The 17434-nt window shown below is 55.0% G+C and overlaps 2 protein-coding genes across 2 annotated transcripts; one reads left to right on the forward strand and one right to left on the reverse strand.

The window, feature by feature from the left end:
- Window positions 1–2587: 2587 nt before the first annotated feature.
- Window positions 2588–4117, forward strand: CLDN4 (claudin 4). Its single transcript, XM_065892250.1, has one exon. The coding sequence runs from the start codon at window positions 2655–2657 to the stop codon at window positions 3282–3284; it is 630 nt and encodes a 209-aa protein (XP_065748322.1). The 5' UTR covers window positions 2588–2654; the 3' UTR covers window positions 3285–4117.
- Window positions 4118–5164: 1047 nt separating this feature from the next.
- METTL27 (methyltransferase like 27) lies at window positions 5165–8817 on the reverse strand. The gene is given in 6 exon segments (XM_065893554.1): window positions 5165–5291; window positions 5293–5413; window positions 7196–7288; window positions 7661–7796; window positions 8010–8138; window positions 8695–8817. Coding segments are annotated over 6 exon segments (729 nt in total).
- Window positions 8818–17434: the final 8617 nt, after the last annotated feature.

Genomic DNA, 17434 nt, shown 5'->3' on the forward strand with positions numbered 1-17434 from the left:
TTCAGCCCCTCCCCTCTGCCTCTGAAGTGCTTGGCTGAGCTGGGCAGGGAAGGACAGCTTCTTAGTCACTTCTGTTGGGCCACAGGTGGAAAGTTCTAGGGCCTGTGTGTCCCCCTCCCCAACTCCTGCTTCTCCAAGTGCCAGTTGGCTGTGTCCCAGAACAAGAGCAGGAAGTTGGGGGGCGTGTAGGGGGTGAGTGAGGGTCTCTGTAGGCAGAAACCTTACTGAAGGGCTGGAAGGACCAGCCCACCCCGTTCTGGGCAAGCCCCACACGGCCCTCCCTGGGCCTCAGTTCACCCATCTGTGCAAAGGCAGTAAGAGTCCTTGCCCTGCTTAATGGTAGGCAGGCCGTGATGAGGTCACTGCAGGGAAGCGCTTATCGTCCCTCTGGAAGGGCAGTATCTCCGTTGCTTAGTCCACAGGCCTGTTTGCGTGCTGTTCCTCGAAGCCTGGTAAGGAGAACGCCAGGGAGGCGTGGTCCTGGCAGGAACTATTCCTGTTTGTGTTGGTGTGTGTGCCTGGGGCTGAGGGGGAGTGGGGGAGGGCAGCTGGGAACCAGGGTAATGCCTCCTGCCTTGTTGAGCACCTAGTAGGTGTCAACCCCTGCGCTGAGCTCTGAGGCTGAATATCTATCCTTCAGGAGCCCCCAGCCTTGTAGGGGAGGCCAAAGTGTTTACAGTCAACCACAGTACAAGGACCTCAGTTTCCACATCGCGCTAGCTTATCCCTGCCAGCCTTATGGTTCCACAGGCTGTCAGCGCGTTTTAAATAGCTCACAGAGGGCTTCTACCCAAATCACACACGCAGGATAGCTCTCTTTCTCGGGAAGCTCAGGGACAACTGCCAGGGTCAGATTAGACACCCAGCTGCCCCAGGGCACCAGGCACGGGGACTCAGGGATGAGCTCCCCAGCACGTGGGGAAGAAAGGGGGTGGGGTTCCCTTGATCCAGCCAGTATGAGCCTGGCCATTCTCTCTCCCCACCACAGTGACTCCTTCCTTTAGGTTCCCAAAGCCCCTGCCCTGAATCAGGCCCTTCCTAATCCTTGCCCTCTGCCCGGCTTTCACCTCCATCCTGTTTCCAGAGACCCCTTTCTCAACCTGGCATCCAGTGCCCTTGCTGGTCTCACAGCCTCTGTACACAGCCCAGGGCTCCGAGATGCCTGAGGCAGAGATTTCTGGCTCTTTTCCTCTGGTCCCTCCCCCACTACCCCATCTCTGGTCAGACTGGATTCCTCTGAATCTGTTCTGGTTCCCAGAACTAGCTGCATTTCCCCACCTTGGGCACCTTGGCGCTCGCCGTTCCCTCTCCCTGAAGTTCTCCTTCACCTAGTCCTGCTGTCTTGCCCAACTCCAGAGGGCCCCGTCCATGGTGACTTCTGTCATCAGTGCCTCTGCAGCGCAACCCAAGAATTCAGTGCCCGCTGGAGTTATGCCAGGCAACTCCCCTTCCCTGTCAGGCCCCCTCCCAGGCACCACCCCCTACACCCCAGCTGAGTTCTTCCTCCCCTTCCAAGTCTCATGGGACTTTGCTCCCATTCTGGCTTTATCGGAGGACCGTTCTGTGTATCTTCACTAAGTAAACACCTGTTTGCTGGACTGATGTCCCCAGGGTCTGGCCCATGGCTTTCTCTTGGTGACCTCCCCGACCTAATTCTGGCCAAGCCGGCTTAGCCCCAGCAGAAACTGGCTGAAACTTCTGAGGTGGGGGGCAGGCTTCCTTCTCTCTTTGGCCAAAAGGGCATCACCTCCGAGACCCCTCCTCCGGCAGGGCTGGGAAGCCAGGTGATGGTGGTGAGAGATGGGGAGGGCACATGATGGACCCAGAAGTCCGGGCCCCCCGGCTCCTTGGTCCTTAAAACTGGACCACATCAGGCCAATGTCCAGACGCGGGTAAGGTGGATGCATGGACGGCGAGACTCTTAATAGTAACTGTCAGGCCAGTGACGCAGCTGATGAGGGCTCTGACGTCAGTAATCATGGTGGGGCTGCTCTTTGACGTTCCCAGGACTCTGTCCTCAGACCCTCTCCCTGAAGGTAGCCACCTTCCATCCAACCACCCAAGCCTGGAATGAGGGAGCCCTGGGGTGTGGGGACCCTGGTCTTCAGGCCCCAAACCTGGCTGGGCCCGGCCCCCCAGGTATGTCCGGGTGTTTGCAGGCTGTGACTCAGCGTCTATCTCCCGGATGACCTCAGCACGGATCTGGGGGCAGGGGGAAAGGGCAGTTTCCTCTGAGACTGGCTCTCCAGCGTGGTGACTCAGGGGCCAAGGGCTGGGGCCTGAAAGTTCTTTTGTTGACAGGCTCAGGAATCTAGAGAAACTGGTCAGGGGGCGGCTCCAGGGACTGAAACCCCTCCCTCGGCCCCCGCCCCTCCCGCAGAGCCCTATAACCGCTCCAGTCTTTAGTCTGAGAGCTTGCAGCAGCGGTTGGCAGGAAGGAACTGGTCGTGTTACACTCTTACGCTCGCTGGGTTTGTGCCTCCGACCCTCAGGAAAGGCACCCGGAGCTGCTCCAACTGGCTTTGCCTCTGGACTTGCTGTGAAAGACCTCCCTGCGAACGCTGAGTGTTCATCCTCGGCACTTGGACTCCTACAGCCTCCAGGGCCGGATCCCCACAGCCTTCCAGGTCCTAGACCCCAGCAGACGCTAAGCTATGGCTTCCATGGGGCTGCAGGTGATGGGTATCGCTCTGGCCGTGCTGGGCTGGCTGGGCGCCATACTGAGCTGTGCGCTGCCCATGTGGCGCGTGACGGCCTTCATCGGCAGCAACATCGTCACGTCCCAGACCATCTGGGAGGGCCTGTGGATGAACTGCGTGGTGCAGAGCACGGGCCAGATGCAGTGCAAGGTGTACGACTCGCTGCTGGCGCTGCCGCAGGACCTGCAGGCGGCCCGCGCCCTCATCGTCATCTGCATCATCTTGGCCGTGCTCGGCGTGCTGCTCTCGGTGGTGGGCGGCAAGTGCACCAACTGCGTGGAGGACGAGAGCGCTAAGGCCAAGACCATGATTGTGGCCGGCGTGGTGTTCCTGCTGGCCGGCTTGCTGGTGATGGTGCCCGTGTCCTGGACGGCCCACAATATCATCCGTGACTTCTATAACCCACTGGTGGCCTCGGGCCAGAAGCGGGAGATGGGTGCCTCGCTCTACATTGGCTGGGCCGCCTCTGGCCTGCTGATGCTCGGTGGGGCCTTGCTTTGCTGCAACTGCCCACCCCGTACCGACAAGCCCTACTCCGCCAAGTACTCTGCCGCCCGCTCCGCTCCAGCCAGCAACTACGTGTAAGGCGCTACCGTTGACTCTTTTCCTTTCAGCTTTGTTTCTCCCTGGACTGAGCTTACTGTGACCCCAGGATGGCCCTGCCAAGCAGAGACTGAGCCAGGCCGTTGGCCAGCAGCCCTCAGCCCCTCCTGGCCCTCTCGGACATTTTCTCAAGGTCACCTCCAACACTAGCAAGGATGGATGGAAAGAGACTCCTGTACCACCCTCCTCGGAATGGCTGTGGATACAGGGGGCTGGCTCCTGCTGGCCCGGAGAGCTCAGCCCTGACTTTGTTTGAGCTCTGCCTCTGAGTGGGTGTTCAGCGGACCATGGGACTATGCCCGTGTTGATCACCGCCCCCTTCTTTGATCCTCCCCACTCCGTCTGCCAGCATCCTCTGGGTGGGTCAGCGAGCACTTGGGCTGTGGCTTGCCCATGGAAACCTGTGGCCAAGAGAATGGCTGCCTTGCTCACCCACCTGCCCTTGGAGCAGAGTTGCCAAGCAGAGAGTGGACGGACAGGTTTAGAGGGGAGGGGCAGAGGTGCTACAAACTGGTTTGGGTAGTGGTGGGGGAGGGGGCTACATGTGGCCCAGGCTGCCCACACCCCTTCCAGCCCGTCCTGCGGGCTCCGAAGAAGGACCCCGGGCCCCTTGAGACTGGCCACCTCTGGATCCTCGCCCCTGCCAAGGTCACTGGAGAGCCTGGGAGAGGCAGGGGGAATGCTTTCTCTGGTCCTAACCCCAGGAAGTCCTGGGGCTTTCCCCTGCTGCTACGTGGTTTCTGTTTTGTAATTTAAACTATTTGTCACAGTAATTGCTATTATTTTCTACAATAAATGGGACCTGTGCACAGGAAGACTGTATCGTTTCTGATTTCAGCTGCGGAGGTGGATGGGAGGGCCGGGTTGGAAGCCTGGGCAGGGGGGTGGTGAGGGGCAGGACGACCGTGTGGTGGCCAGGACCAGAAGACTTACAAAACTGGTTTTGGGGAATTGTGAGACGTTGAAACTGGCCCCGAGCTTTGGAGTCACCTTGCTCAAGCCCTCCATTTGTCAGACCGTAAAGCCCAGGACCTTAGGAAAGTGCTGGGGACTGTAGGAGGGAGGAAAGATGAGAACAGCCAGCCCTGGGGGATGGGCCACCTGCCCTCCCCTCCTTTTGTTCCAGCTCCGTCTGGGCCTCCAGGCTGGTCTGCTCACCCCCCAGGTCCCTTCTCCCAGCCTTTGCTCAGGCTGTCTCTGCCCTCAGCCTGGAACGTCCCTCTTCCTTTCTCCACCCTTCTTAATTCTAGTCCCGAAGGCTCAGCCCTGCGCCTCCTCTTCCCTGAAGCCTCCCCTGGCTCCTGTCTGGAGGCATCATCAGCCCTGTTCACATCCCCACCTGGTGCTGGTGCGGACAGTCACCGAGGCCCCTTCACCTGCCCAGCTCTGGGGCAGCCTCCAAGCTACGCCCTGAGCCCCTCGGCTCTGCGTTCCGATCCCTTTAGAGATGAGGAAACCGAATCCTGGACACGTGAAAGTGTTTGGCCAAGGCCCAGATGCGTGAGCACGGGTTCCTGGTCTGTGAGTTAGAGGGAGAGGGCCCTCCACCCCGGGAGGGGTCAGAGTCACATCTGTGGCCCTATCATGCCTGGCACAGGGACAGCCAGGGATGGGGCCCCTCTGTCCTGTTTCTTCCCTTCTGTCCTCCATAGGGACAGATGTCACTCTTTGCAGGGCTGAGAAAACCGCCGAGCCAGAGTTCTGCTGCCGCTTCTGGGACTCATTTAATAGGCATGGCTCTCCTGAGGGGCAGGGTTGGTGCAACGGCCTCGTTTTACAGGCAAAGCAGAGGAGGCCCAACCATGGGCCTGGTCGAGGCCTCATGGAGGCTCGGAGGCCAGCTGGGGGCTAGGCACTGGGCCTCACTCCCTCAGCCTGGGCTGCCTCCTGCTTTCGGTACAGGTAGACGATGCCGGAGATGAAGCCGTCGCTGTCAGAGGTGCCAGGCCCCACCTCGAGCTCGGAGGTGGCCAGTTCCCACTGGTCCACAGGCCAGGCCACCAGGCGTTCCCAAGCCCTGGCCTGCTCCAGCCTGGCCAGGGTGGCCTCCAGCGCCTCTTTGTAACGCAGGTTGGATGGGTTGGTCCTGGTGGTCAAACACAGCAGCCCACCTGGGGAGGGGTGGGGGAGGAGCAGGTGAGTGGGGGAGGGGCAGGAGCCAGGGACAGGAAGGTTGTCCCCTTCCTGCTCACATCCTCAAGGGAGGAAGTTCTCCCAGCTTTGTCCCCGGGCCAGCCTTTCCCATCTCCAAGCCCCTGGTGCTCACTGATCCCTCCCCCAGGAATACCCTCTGCTTCCTCAGCTTACCAGCTTCCTACACACCTTTCAAGGCCCCAGTGTCCTTTATGCTGGGAATTTTTGGCTGAATCCCCTTGACAGAGGGGGCTCCCTTCTCACTGTTCACCCAGCCCCTCTCCTGGAGGATATGGCTGTGTCTGAATGCTCATGGGCTTTGGACCTTGGACAACTCCCTTCACCTCTTGGAGCCTCAGTTTCCCAGCTTGCAGGCATGGTTACCCTGTCTCACAGGAAGGCCAGCAGTCAGTAAGCACTGGCTGAATGAATGAATGACCCTGTCACTCCAGGTCTTCTCCAGGCACCTAGTGTATGCCCAGTGCAGGCTCAGATATACTCAGGAGAGACAGGAGTCTGGAAGCCCTCCTGGAGGAGGAGGTAAGGAGAAGCAGGGTGCTGCTGGCGGAGAGGGGCTTCGTGAGAGGAAAGGCTCTGAAGCAAGGAGCCTGTGACATGTGGGCGGGCAGTCGGGCCGGCTGAGGGGACTGGCAAGCACAGGCTGGGCGAGGAGGTCTGGTCCTTACTGGTTCAGGTGATGGGAGTTTCCTGCCCTCCCAAGCCTGATCACTACCTCTCTCTCTGATGCCACCAATGTCCCTGCATCTGTCAGCCTCTGCGGTTCCCTGAGGATGAGGCCTGCCTAGACCTGTCTTGACTTAGCCAGAGCCCCTGCTGAGCCCAGCAGGGGTGAAGGGGCAGGGAGCAGATGCAATCGTGCTGTGATGGGGCACCTTCGGGGCTTCCAGATCCTGTCCTGCAGCCAGGTCTGAGCCTCGTGGTCCTCACACGCCACCACTCTCCTTTCTACCTGGGACTTTGCTTAGGCTGTGTTCCTGCGTGGACTGCCCCTCACTCCCCATCCCAGCTGTCCCAAATGCCTCTCTTATCTGAATTCTCAGGGCATTGGGCACCCACAGCCCTGTGGGCCCACCTCGGACTTGGTCTTTTTCCCCTGGCCCCTTTCCGGGGCATGTGGGTTGGGTGTGTACCTTCTCCCCAGGGCAGAAGCAAGCACGGGGCAAGGCACACAGTAGCAGCACAGTAAACACAACCCTCACCTGCACATCAGCCCCACTTGTGGAGTTTCTAGAAAAGCACTCACATCTATCAACTCACCTGAGCAGCCCCATTTCACAGATAAGGAAACTGAGGTCACGAAAGAGAAAGAGACTCCCCCTAGGTTAGTGGGGAAGCTGGAAGATGAGGGAACTAAACGGAGCCCGTACTATGTGCCAGGACTGAAACACAGGCCTTACAGACACTACTTGACCCAATTCTCACTGTAATCCTACGGGGAAGGAACTGTGCCACTCTACTTATTGATGAGGAAATAGAGGCTGGAGAGGAGAGTGGAATTGTTTCCGGTTTCCCAGTGGATAAGAGGCAAGCTGGCAACCTGCCTGCCCTGCCTGTTTGCCTGGGTCTGTTGATGGTGGCAGCTGCGGCCGAGCCTGGGCCGGCAGCTGTGGCTGGGATGCCAGGCTGTGTGACCCTGGGCATAACCTTACTCTCGCTTGGCCTGAGGCTTTCTGAGGCTTGCGTCTGTGGGTGTGGAGAAGGGAAGGTGCCTGCGTGTGGCCGGATGGGCTGCTTCTCACCTGGCTTGGTAACCCGCAGGAGCTCAGGTATGGCACTGCAGGGCACCTGGCCGTCACTGAGGGCGCCCACCATCAGCACCGCGTCGAAGGTCCCTGTGTGGAGGTGCGGATGTGGTGTGGTGGTTTGTCTTCAGTGTGGCCTCAGACCACCCTGGAGGATGGTGCGCATGATGGGGCCCGGGGAGGGACCAGGCCTGCCACTGGTGTCTGTGGGACCCAGATCCCGTGGGGGATATGGCAGATGTGGCCCAGTCCTGGACTGAGGTCAGATCATGGGACGGAAGTTTCAGAGAAAGCGTCTCAGTGAGGGATTGGGGGGCTCAAAAAGAGAATAGGACTCAGTGTGAGAGGGGGCTTGTGGAGGGCTAGGCAAGGGGGATGGAGTTTTGGCAAAAGAAAGGGGCTCCGTCAGGTGGGCTTGGTCAGAGGGTGTGCCTTGGGGTGCTGAAGGGGGTGGGGGAGTACCTTCAGAGCTGGGTAGAGGCTCCTGACCCAGGGTGCAGAGGCTGAGGCGCTGGTAGAGGCCACGGGCCCGGGCCTGTTCCAGCATCCCTGGGCTTCCATCCACCCCATGCAGCTGCAGGAAGCCCCGAGCCTGCAGCTGGGGTGGGGTGACCCAGTCACAATTCATACCTGCCGCCTCCCGGTTAGGTCCCTGCACCTCGGGGAGGACAATGGTCCCCGCAGTGGATGTAGCCCAAGTGTTTGGAACCAGTGAGTCTGAGCAGGGAGGCGGGGATCTGGGGCCTGGGGTAGTAGGAATTTTGAGCAAGTGGGGGCTGAAGGGAGGGCAGGGGATCTAGGGTGGTCTCACCTCTGCAGCCACTAGGCCAGTACCACAGGCCACGTCCAGGATCAGGGCAGCGTGGGGTGGACCTGGAAGGGCTTGGGTGAGGCAGTCCACTGCGAGCTGGGGAGCGCGGTACTGCAGGGCGGCCACGTCCTGGGGACAGAGTGCTGCACCAAGTGCCACCCTGTGCCCCTGTGTTTGGGGGACCTCCTTTTGGGTGGCCTAGGAGTCAGCCCGGCCAAGCTGTGTGTGTCGGGGGCCCAGGGCCTGCTAGGACTACAGTGAGGGGCGAGCCAGGTATGAGGTGCTTTCCTCTGTCAAGGGGCGGGGACTGGAGAGTAGCCCTCAGCCCACTGCTGGGGTCTTTTCTGTGGGCCTTGGCATGGCTCTCTGCTTAGTTCATACTGACCCCTCAGTGGCACCTCTGCCTGGACTGCAGTCCCAGGGTGGGTGGGGACGTCTTGGCCCCTGATCTCTAGGGTCTGCCAGTCTGGAAGATGGGGCTGGTGAGAGGGCAGGGCCACTGTGGATGCGCTGAAGAGGAGCCAGTCCCAGAAGAGACAGGACTGCAGGGCTGCACCCAGGTCTTACTCCCCTCTCACATTCGTTGCCCTGGGATGATGCAAGGCTCACTATTCCGGCTTTACAGACACGAAAACTGAGGCCGGGCAAGCAGATGGAAGCAGAGGTGAGGACCCGGCTGGTTTACCTGGTCATAATCCGGAGCCCATTGGTCATAGAAGTGAAGCTTGTGGGCCAGGTCGGTGATGCCATGTGAAGCCCCCACTCGCGCCCGCACCTCGGGCAGGCTCCGGCCCTTTTCCAGAGCCATCCTCCTGTGGGACACGGCTTCCGTGTCCTGAGGCCCACCTCAGTCTCACCTCCCTCCCACCCATCATACCCAGCACAGGAGGCTGTCAGGAGGGGGCCTCTCCCGGCCACCGGCACAATGCAATCCCATTTCACTGGTGGTGGGGGTGGGAACACTGAGCGCATGGAGGTCGAGGCTGGACACCTGGGGGCTCAGGGCTTCTGGAAGGGGTGTTCCCCGCGGCGGGAGGGAGGACCTGCCCCACCTCCTCGTCGGCCAACGCGAGCGGGATTCCAGGGCGGAAGGACCCCTTAGGTGGTAGGGGTTCAGAACTCACCACCAATCCGACACGCCAGAGGGGTGGGTGGGCGCTGGAACTCGCGGAAGGGCCTGTAGGCGAGCCTGGCCACGCCCCCATCTCCCTCGATGATTGGTTTTCTGCTAAGAGAAAATGTCCAATCAGAGGAAAGCGCTGGCAACTCGCCCACCCCTCCACCACCAGCTAATGAGCTCAAAGTTCTTGGCCCGCCTTCAGTCCGGGAAGATCCCAGAATCTTGCTGAAAAGTTTGGAAGGTATCTGGGTTGAGTAATGTTCTCTGTGCCCTCCCGACTCCTGACGTCCTTTATGCTTCTCCAAAGCATCAGCTTTTAGGCAGTAGGAGCCTCAGAATTCTTGCGGGCCAAGGAGGGACCTAGGATTAACCTTCATTTTTAGAACAGTCACCAAGATCCATGCAAGGCTGTCCAGTAGAACTTTCTTTGGTGATGGAAATGTTTTATAAATACACGCTGTTCAAGTGGCTGTTGAGCGCTTGAAATGTGCCTAGTGCTGCTGAAAACAAACACTATAGGTTGGGACTTGAGGCCAGTCGCACTTCAGATGGGACTTGAACCCACAATCTCTGGCTTAGGAGGGGACTTGAACTCACAGTCTCCCTGGTGAAATCACATACCTGGTCTCAGGACTTAATGAAGCTCAGGTTCTTTATGTGTTGTTGCGGAAGGAATTCAGCAAGAGGCAAAGTGATAGGTAAGAAGTGGACTTATTGAGAGTGATACATACTCCATAGACAGAGTGTGCGCCGTCTCAGAAAGTGACAGGTTGCCCTGAAATATGGGGAGGTTAGTTTTCTTTGTTTTTTTTTTTCTTGTGGTACGCGGGCCTCATGTTGTGGCCTCTCCCGTTGCAGAGCACAGGCTCCGGACGCGCAGGCTCAGCGGCCATGGCTCACGGGCCCAGCCGCTCCACGGCATGTGGGATCTTCCCGGACCGGGGCACGAACCCGTGTCCACTGCATCCGCAGGCGGACTCTCAACCACTGCGCCACCAGGGAAGCCCGGGAGGTTAGTTTTTATGGGCTGGATAATTTCATACGCTAATGAGTGGGGGGAATATTCTCACTATCTTGGAGAAGGGGTGGGGATTTAATGGTTGTGCCCTGCCCCCTTCCTTCCTGTCTCAGCACTGAGGAATGAATTTTAAAATTTATTTAAATAATTTAAACAGCCATCTGTGGCTAGTGGCCTCCGAGTTGGACAGAGCAGGGAGCCTTGTTACTCAAAGTATGGTCCATGGACTTGCAGCACCTGCGTCAGCATCATTAGCTTGGGTTGCTCCAGGGGAGGACCTTAGGGGAAATGCAGTTGTTAGAAATGCAAATTCTTGAGTCTGATCCCAGGTCTATCGAATCTGAATCTGATTGTGGGGGGATGGGGTGGTCGTAGGGCCCAGGGATCTGCTTTTTAACAAACTCTCCGGGTGATTTCTATGCAGATGAATTTTCAGAAGCACTAGCCTAGAGAACCCTTGTAGGGGATCGAAGTGTGGGGCAGGCAGTTTGGGAGACTGTGGCAGTTAGCCAGGCAGGAGGTTGATGTCCAGGGTTGATGGTGCCCTTAGTAGTGGGGGAACCCAGGAAGAGGAGTAGGTTTGGGGTGAAGAGGATACTAACAGTTTGGAAATGTTGACTTTGAGATGTGTACTTGAAGATGTCTACTGGATGCCAGAGTCTTGAGCTCAGGAGAGAAGCCAGGCTGGAGACAGATTCAAGGTCATGAGTACAACCTGTGGTGATTGAAGCATCTGGCACAGGTGAGATTGCTCAGAGAAGAGAAGGGGGAGGGGAGAGGCCTCAGGATCCAGCTTGAGGACCTCCAACACTTCAATGTGGCAGAGCGTAAGCAGATTGGTTAGGGGGGTCCCCAGAGAAAGAGAATCAGGAATGGTTTTCTGGACAGAAGAGAAGCCATTTTGGCCTAAGCCATTTTGTGATCTAAGCCTGACCACAATGCTTGCCCTTGAACAGGTCTCAGTAACCAGTGATCTTAAAGGAACAAAGGAATGCAGGAACAGAGAAAAGGCAGTCAGACAATAGTGCAGTGATAAAGCAGAGTCCTAGTTCATCCTCAAAGGATGTACATAATAATATATCTTTGAGTTCTGTGGGAACTAAGGCCCCCACCCAAGTGAAGGACAACAATGATCCTCCTGCCTTCAATCAACTAAAGCCTGGACTCTGTGGGCCTTTGCTACAATTCTATGCTGAATTCTCCTCTGCTCAGGCCCCTTCATGAATACGCATATACCGTTAGCTTAAAACTTCCCCAATTTTGCCGTTCGGGGACGCTGCTTTGGAAAGATCCCAGGTGTCCTCCTTACTTGCTGCAGGTAATGAATCCTTCCATCTTGGTTGCGTCTTTTGTCTCAACACCCACCAAGAGGCGATCCCAGTTTTCAGGTAACAAGAAGAGCGTCTAGCAGTGTTGAAGAAAACCCCGAGAAAGTAAGGATGCCAAGAACAGAGTGTTTCAAAAAGATGGGGGAGAAAAAGAAAAAGAAAAAGGACTTTCCTGGTGGTCCAGTGGTTAAGACTCGGCATTCCCAATGCAGGGAGCACAGGTTCGACCCCTGGTCAACGAACTAAGATCCCACATGCCACATGGTGTTGTCAAAAAAAAAAAAAAAATCTGCAAAACAAAAAGATGGGGGACGGCCAACATTGCCCGATGTGCTGGTAGGTGGTGTAAAATGAGGCTGAAGAATTGAGCACCGGATGTAGGGACATGGAGGCCTTTGGTGGCTGAGGTAGACCCTGATAACGCATACTAGTTACCAAGTTTGCCTCTTCTCCCTGAGTTAGACTACACATCCCAGCTTCCCTTACCTGTAGGTGTGGCCGAGTGGCCAAATTCAGGCCAATAGACTGGGTGGTGGGGAAGTGCTCCATTTACAGACCTGGACCATAAACGCCTCCTATATGACCCTCTATGGAGTGGGCTCCAAGCACCCAGAGGAGAGTGGATTTGTAGATGGAGGAGTCTGGAGCCCTAAATGATTGTGTGGAGCCATGCCCTCTCCACCAACCTGCACTGCACCGTAACGTGGACAAAAATAAACTCATAGGGCTTCCCTGGTGGCGCAGTGGTTGAGAGTCCGCCTGCCGATGCAGGGGACGAGGGTTCGTGCCCCGGTCTGGGAGGATCCCACATGCCGCGGAGCGGCTGGGCCCGTGAGCCATGGCCGCTGAGCCTGCGCGTCCGGAGCCTGTGCTCCGCAACGGGAGAGGCCACAGCAGTGAGAGGCCCACGTACCACAAAAAATAAATAAATAAATAAATAAACTCATAGTGTTAGGCTACTGAGATTTTAGGATTTGTCTATTACAATATCTATTGTCATTTCCCTTAATGACCTTGGCAGTCATTGCCAAGTTTTGGGGGAGCAGTTTTGGGGGAGTAGAGGGAGTGGGGGAGACCCAGATTTCAGCTATTATCTGTGTAGGGGAGCAAAACTTGCCACCCCAAAATGTCTCTTTGGCATGTAGATTATGTTGAGCTGGAAATGATGATGGCCAAAAAGACTCAGAAAGAAACTTTTTAAACAAAACCTCTTTTGTTGAAGTATAGTTGATTTTCAATGTTGCGTTAATTTCTGCTGTACATCAGAGTGATTCAGTTATATGTATACACACACACACACACACACACACATATTCTTTTTCAGATTCTTTTCCATTATGGTTTATCGCAGGATATTGGATATAGTTCCCTGTGCTATAGATTGTGGGTGGTGGTGAAGTGCTCCATTTACAGACCTGTAAACACCTCCTATAAGATCCTCTATGAAAAAAAAAAAAAAAAGATCCTCTATGGAGTGGGCTCCAAGGATCTTGTTGTTTATCCATTCTATATATAATAGTTTACATCTTCAAATCCCAAACTCCCAACCCATTCCTCCCCTCCCCCCATCCCCCCTGGCAACCACAAGTCTGTTCTCTATGTCTGTGAGTCTGTTTCTGTTTTGTAGATAAGTTCATTTGTGTCATATTTTAGATTCCACATATAAGTGATAGCATATGGTATTTGTCTTTCCCTTAATGAAACAGGAGGGAAGGGGGCAGGGCACAACCTTTAAAAGAATGACATAGCCGTTGAGGATATGACACAAACTGGTTAGAACCAACTAGGTTCAAGATGGCAGAAGATCCAACTACCAGTAGAACTTGAGCCTCACTATATACTCATTGTAATTCATTAGCATATGCTAAATGACACATCCACAGGCACCATGACACTTCTGAGACCAACCATAAAAGGCCAAAAGTGAGTGGGGCCCAATTCCTGGAAATCTCCTCCCCTTCTCCAAAATAGTTGGAATAATCCTCCCACTCATTAGCCTGTGAAATTACCCAGCCCATAAAAACTAAGCACCCCAGGGCTTCCCTGGTGGCGCAGTGGTTGAGAGTCCACCTGCCGATACAGAGGACATGGGCTCGTGCCCCGGTCCGGGAAGATCCCACATGCCATGGAGTGGCTAGGCCCATGAGCCATGGTCGCTGAGCCTATGCGGCTGGAGCCTGTGCTCCGCAACAGGAGAGGCCACAACAGTGAGAGGCCCACGTACCACAAAAAAAAAAAAAAAACAAAGAAAACAAAAAAAAACCCCTAAGCACCCCATATTTCGGGGCTCTTGCCTTCTGAGATGGCCCACACTCTGTCTATGGAGTGTGTTTCTCTCTAAATAAATCCACTTCTTACCTATCACTTTGTCTCTCACTGAATTCTTTCTGCGATGAGACATCAAGAACCTGAGTTTTATTAAGTCCTGAAACCAGGTGTGTGATCTCAATTAAAAGACAGTGGGTTCTGGCTGGGTTAGAGTCCCAGCCCATGGGTTCAAGTTCCAATCTGAGTTTAGGCTGGGTTTGAGTCCCCGGCACGTGGGTTCAAGTCCCAATCCGAGGTGCACAGTTTCATTGACTCAGAAAGAAACTTTGACCTTCCCCCTTACTGCCTAAATCATTTAGATAGAGGGGCTGTTCCTGGAATAGAGCTATCACCAGAGGTATCTGCAAAGAATGTGGGCTAGGTGTGGTGGGAGGAAATTCTAGGAGGGGTCTAGAGATCAGAGTCCACTCTTTATCCCATTGTCTCTGCCTGGTTCAGGAACATTTGTTTACCAAACATTTACTTTTCTATCTGTGTCAACTGCCTTCCTCCTCTCTGAAATTCCAACCCCCCACCCTAACATCCTCCTTTGTCTTTAGCTCAAGATAGTTAAGGTGAGTGTTTCTGCCATTTTGGCAAATTAATCAGTCTTCCTGGGTCTCTTCCATGCATACATGTTATTACATTTTGTTTGGTTTTCTCCTGTTAATCTGTCTCATGTCAATTTAATTCTTAGGTCAGCCAGGAGAACCTAGAAGGGGAGAGGAAAATTTCTTCCTCCCCTGAAACCGAATCGCCCTGAAACCGAGCTCTGCCACCAAGTTTATGATTAACTTCTATCCAAAACGTTATTCTCTTTCTTGTCCTGTACCTGTTCCCCTCAGGATTGAGGAGTATCAAAGAAAAGGGGGGAATGAAACCCTCCTGAGTACAAAAGCCTCTCCGTGTTGCCCATTTCCTGTTTATAGAAAATGGCTTTTGTCTCTTAGGCCTTCTCTGAGTTCCAAAGAGCAGGCACAAGCATTACTTATGAGGGAAGTGAGGGAATGCTGAAACAAAGAAAAAGCAGTTAAGTGAGAAAAAAATGACAATAATTCAGTGATAAAACAGGGTCCTAGTTCCTCTTCAAGGGATATATTGACATAACCGTCTGACACATAATTTGGTATTGTTCTGCAGGAAGTAAGGCCCTCACCAAGGTGGAGGATGGTGACTACATGCTGAGTATAACCAGTAGATCCCAAACCAGTTGGTCAGAACCAGAAGGTTGATGATGTTCCTGGAACACCATCCTGTTACCAACCAACCAGAAGAAAATCATGCACCCTGCAGCCCTCACCCCAAGTGTTGCCTTTAAAAACCCTTCCCTGAGGACCGTCGGGAAGTTCAGGTCTTTTGAGCACAAGCCACCCATTCTCCTTGCTGGGCTCTGCAACACACGCTGTACTTTCCTTGACAACAACCCCGTGTCAGTAAATTGGCTTTGCTTCACATGGGTGAGCAAACCCAAGTTTGGTTCGATAACACCCTGACACCAGCCAAGATCCAAACCCCAGTCTATCTTAGTCTAAAGCTGTACCAAGAACATGCTGTGAACCCATTGTGTTCAGCTTCAAATAACAGAACACCAGTATAGCTGTGGCTTAAACAGAGAGGGATTTGCAGGTCTCAGAGAGGAAGCTGAGACTGGGCAGCATGGTCTGGGGCTCAGTTATGCCATCAGGGACCCAGGCTCTTATCCTCTTTCCTCTTCTGCCACCTTTTGCATGGAGACCTTTGTCCTCATGTCTGTCACCTTGTCACAGCTGCTACACCTCCCAGTAGGACAAAGGAGAAAGTGCAAAAACCTAGGCTATCTGAGCTTACTCTGTTTATGACAATAAACAAAAGCTTTATTGGAAGCCCCTCCCCATGACTTCTGCATCATCTTATTGGCCAGACTGGGTCACACGGCCACCCCTGAATCATCGCTGGAAGGTGAGTGGGAAGGGGGGCTGGAGATGGGGGCTAGTTCAACCAGCTGATGTCTGGGTCCCATCTCTGCAGCCTCATGTTCCATTTAGGTCAATAAATATTTATTGTGTACCTTCTGTTTGCCAGGTCCTGTGCAGGGCACTGGAGGCAGTCATAGAGATGAATCAGAAGTAGCTACCACTCCACCCTGTTCTAGTGGAGGAGGTGTGGCTGGGGTGTCTTCTCCTGTCCAGGCTCTGGTCACCCACACCCTCCACATCCAGAGCCACTGCTTTGTCTGGGGTGGGGGTGGATGGGTGCTATGATGTAGAGGAATGTCACTGTGGAGAGTGACCCTTCAAGTAAGGTGGATACCCCGATAAAGGCAGTCCTGTTGGACCATCTGAGGGTGGCTTGGGTTGTCCCAGGAGAGGCCCTGGTTGCGGGGAGGGTCCCGGGGGGACCTGCCTATCTGATCTGTCCTCGTAGGCCCTCAGTGGTGTCCTGCTCACCGACCAGGGCATGCAAGGTGTGTGGGCACCTGTAGCTACGGCTCCTGATGGAGGATGAGACTTGCCATGTAAGACACTGGTAGGGGTGCTGGTGGCCTCTGGACACCGCTTTGCTCCCCCCAGGCGTGGACCCCAGGCCCCACAGACTTCTCTCTCCACAGCCCACTACATTCCTTCCCCCCCGGAGCCCAGGAAGCTGTTCCAGCCTCGGGGTGAGAGGCCTTTCTCTGACCTATCACATTTCTGTCTCTTCTAAGTCAGTCTTCTCAAGTTTCTGTAACTTTTGCCAGAAACCATCTTCCCCCCAGGCAGTGGATAACACTGGGTCTCGCAGCTGTCAAAATGGGGGAAAGGGTCAGGTAACAGAAAATAGTTTTGGGGTGAGGAAGGGGTCACAATGATCTCGGGTGGCCTCGGCCTGCAGCGGCTTGAAGCAGGGTTTCGGTTCCTGGCCAGAGATTGAGGTCTGGCCACGGCAGTGAGAAAGCTGAATCCCAGCCACTAGACCACCAGGGACCAGGGGCCAGTGACAAGGCCCTGGCCCATCAGCTGCATAGAGATGAATTTCCACATAGAGATGGAAAGTGGTGAAACAAGTAAAGTGTTTATTAGGAGGAAATAGGGTACATGTGGCTAGACACACGGGTGGGCTCAGAGAGCGAGTCACACACTCATGGCAGTTTGAATCACTCTTACGGGGCATTTCTTCTGGGTTTCCTTTGGTCAATCATCTTGCTTTGCCTGGTCCTGAGTCCATATTTGGTATATCTTAGGGTCCTCCCCTGTGTGCACACACATCTCTTAGCCAAGATGGATTCCAGTGGAGAGGCTTATGGGTAGGTTGACATCACTTATTATGAGGTGACGCCCCCTCCCTTTCGACCTCTGAGGAGCCTTTCTGTGCACGTGTAGTCAGGAAGGTCTCCTTGACCTCGAGAATGAGAAGTATGTTGTATCTGTCTTTTATCTGGGCGGGGCCCAGCTCTCCTCTCTTGCTATTTTGGACAAACTCTAGCTGCTCAGCCTGGGGCCCGTCTATCTCCTGCCTCAGTCATAGCAGCTGTTCGTGTTTCAGAGCTATTGTCGGATGTACAAAGGCCAAGGGTTGCCGGTGGTGGAGGAGAGGGCAGAGTCATCCCGTGGCCAGAAGGAGTGGACAACGGCGAGGGCATGACGGGACAAGACCTGGCGACGCCAACGGGCATGAGTTCTGGTGGGAGGCACGA

The sequence above is a fragment of the Phocoena phocoena genome, chromosome 15 (assembly GCF_963924675.1).
Source record: "Phocoena phocoena chromosome 15, mPhoPho1.1, whole genome shotgun sequence".
NCBI classification, from domain to species: Eukaryota; Metazoa; Chordata; class Mammalia; order Artiodactyla; family Phocoenidae; genus Phocoena; species Phocoena phocoena.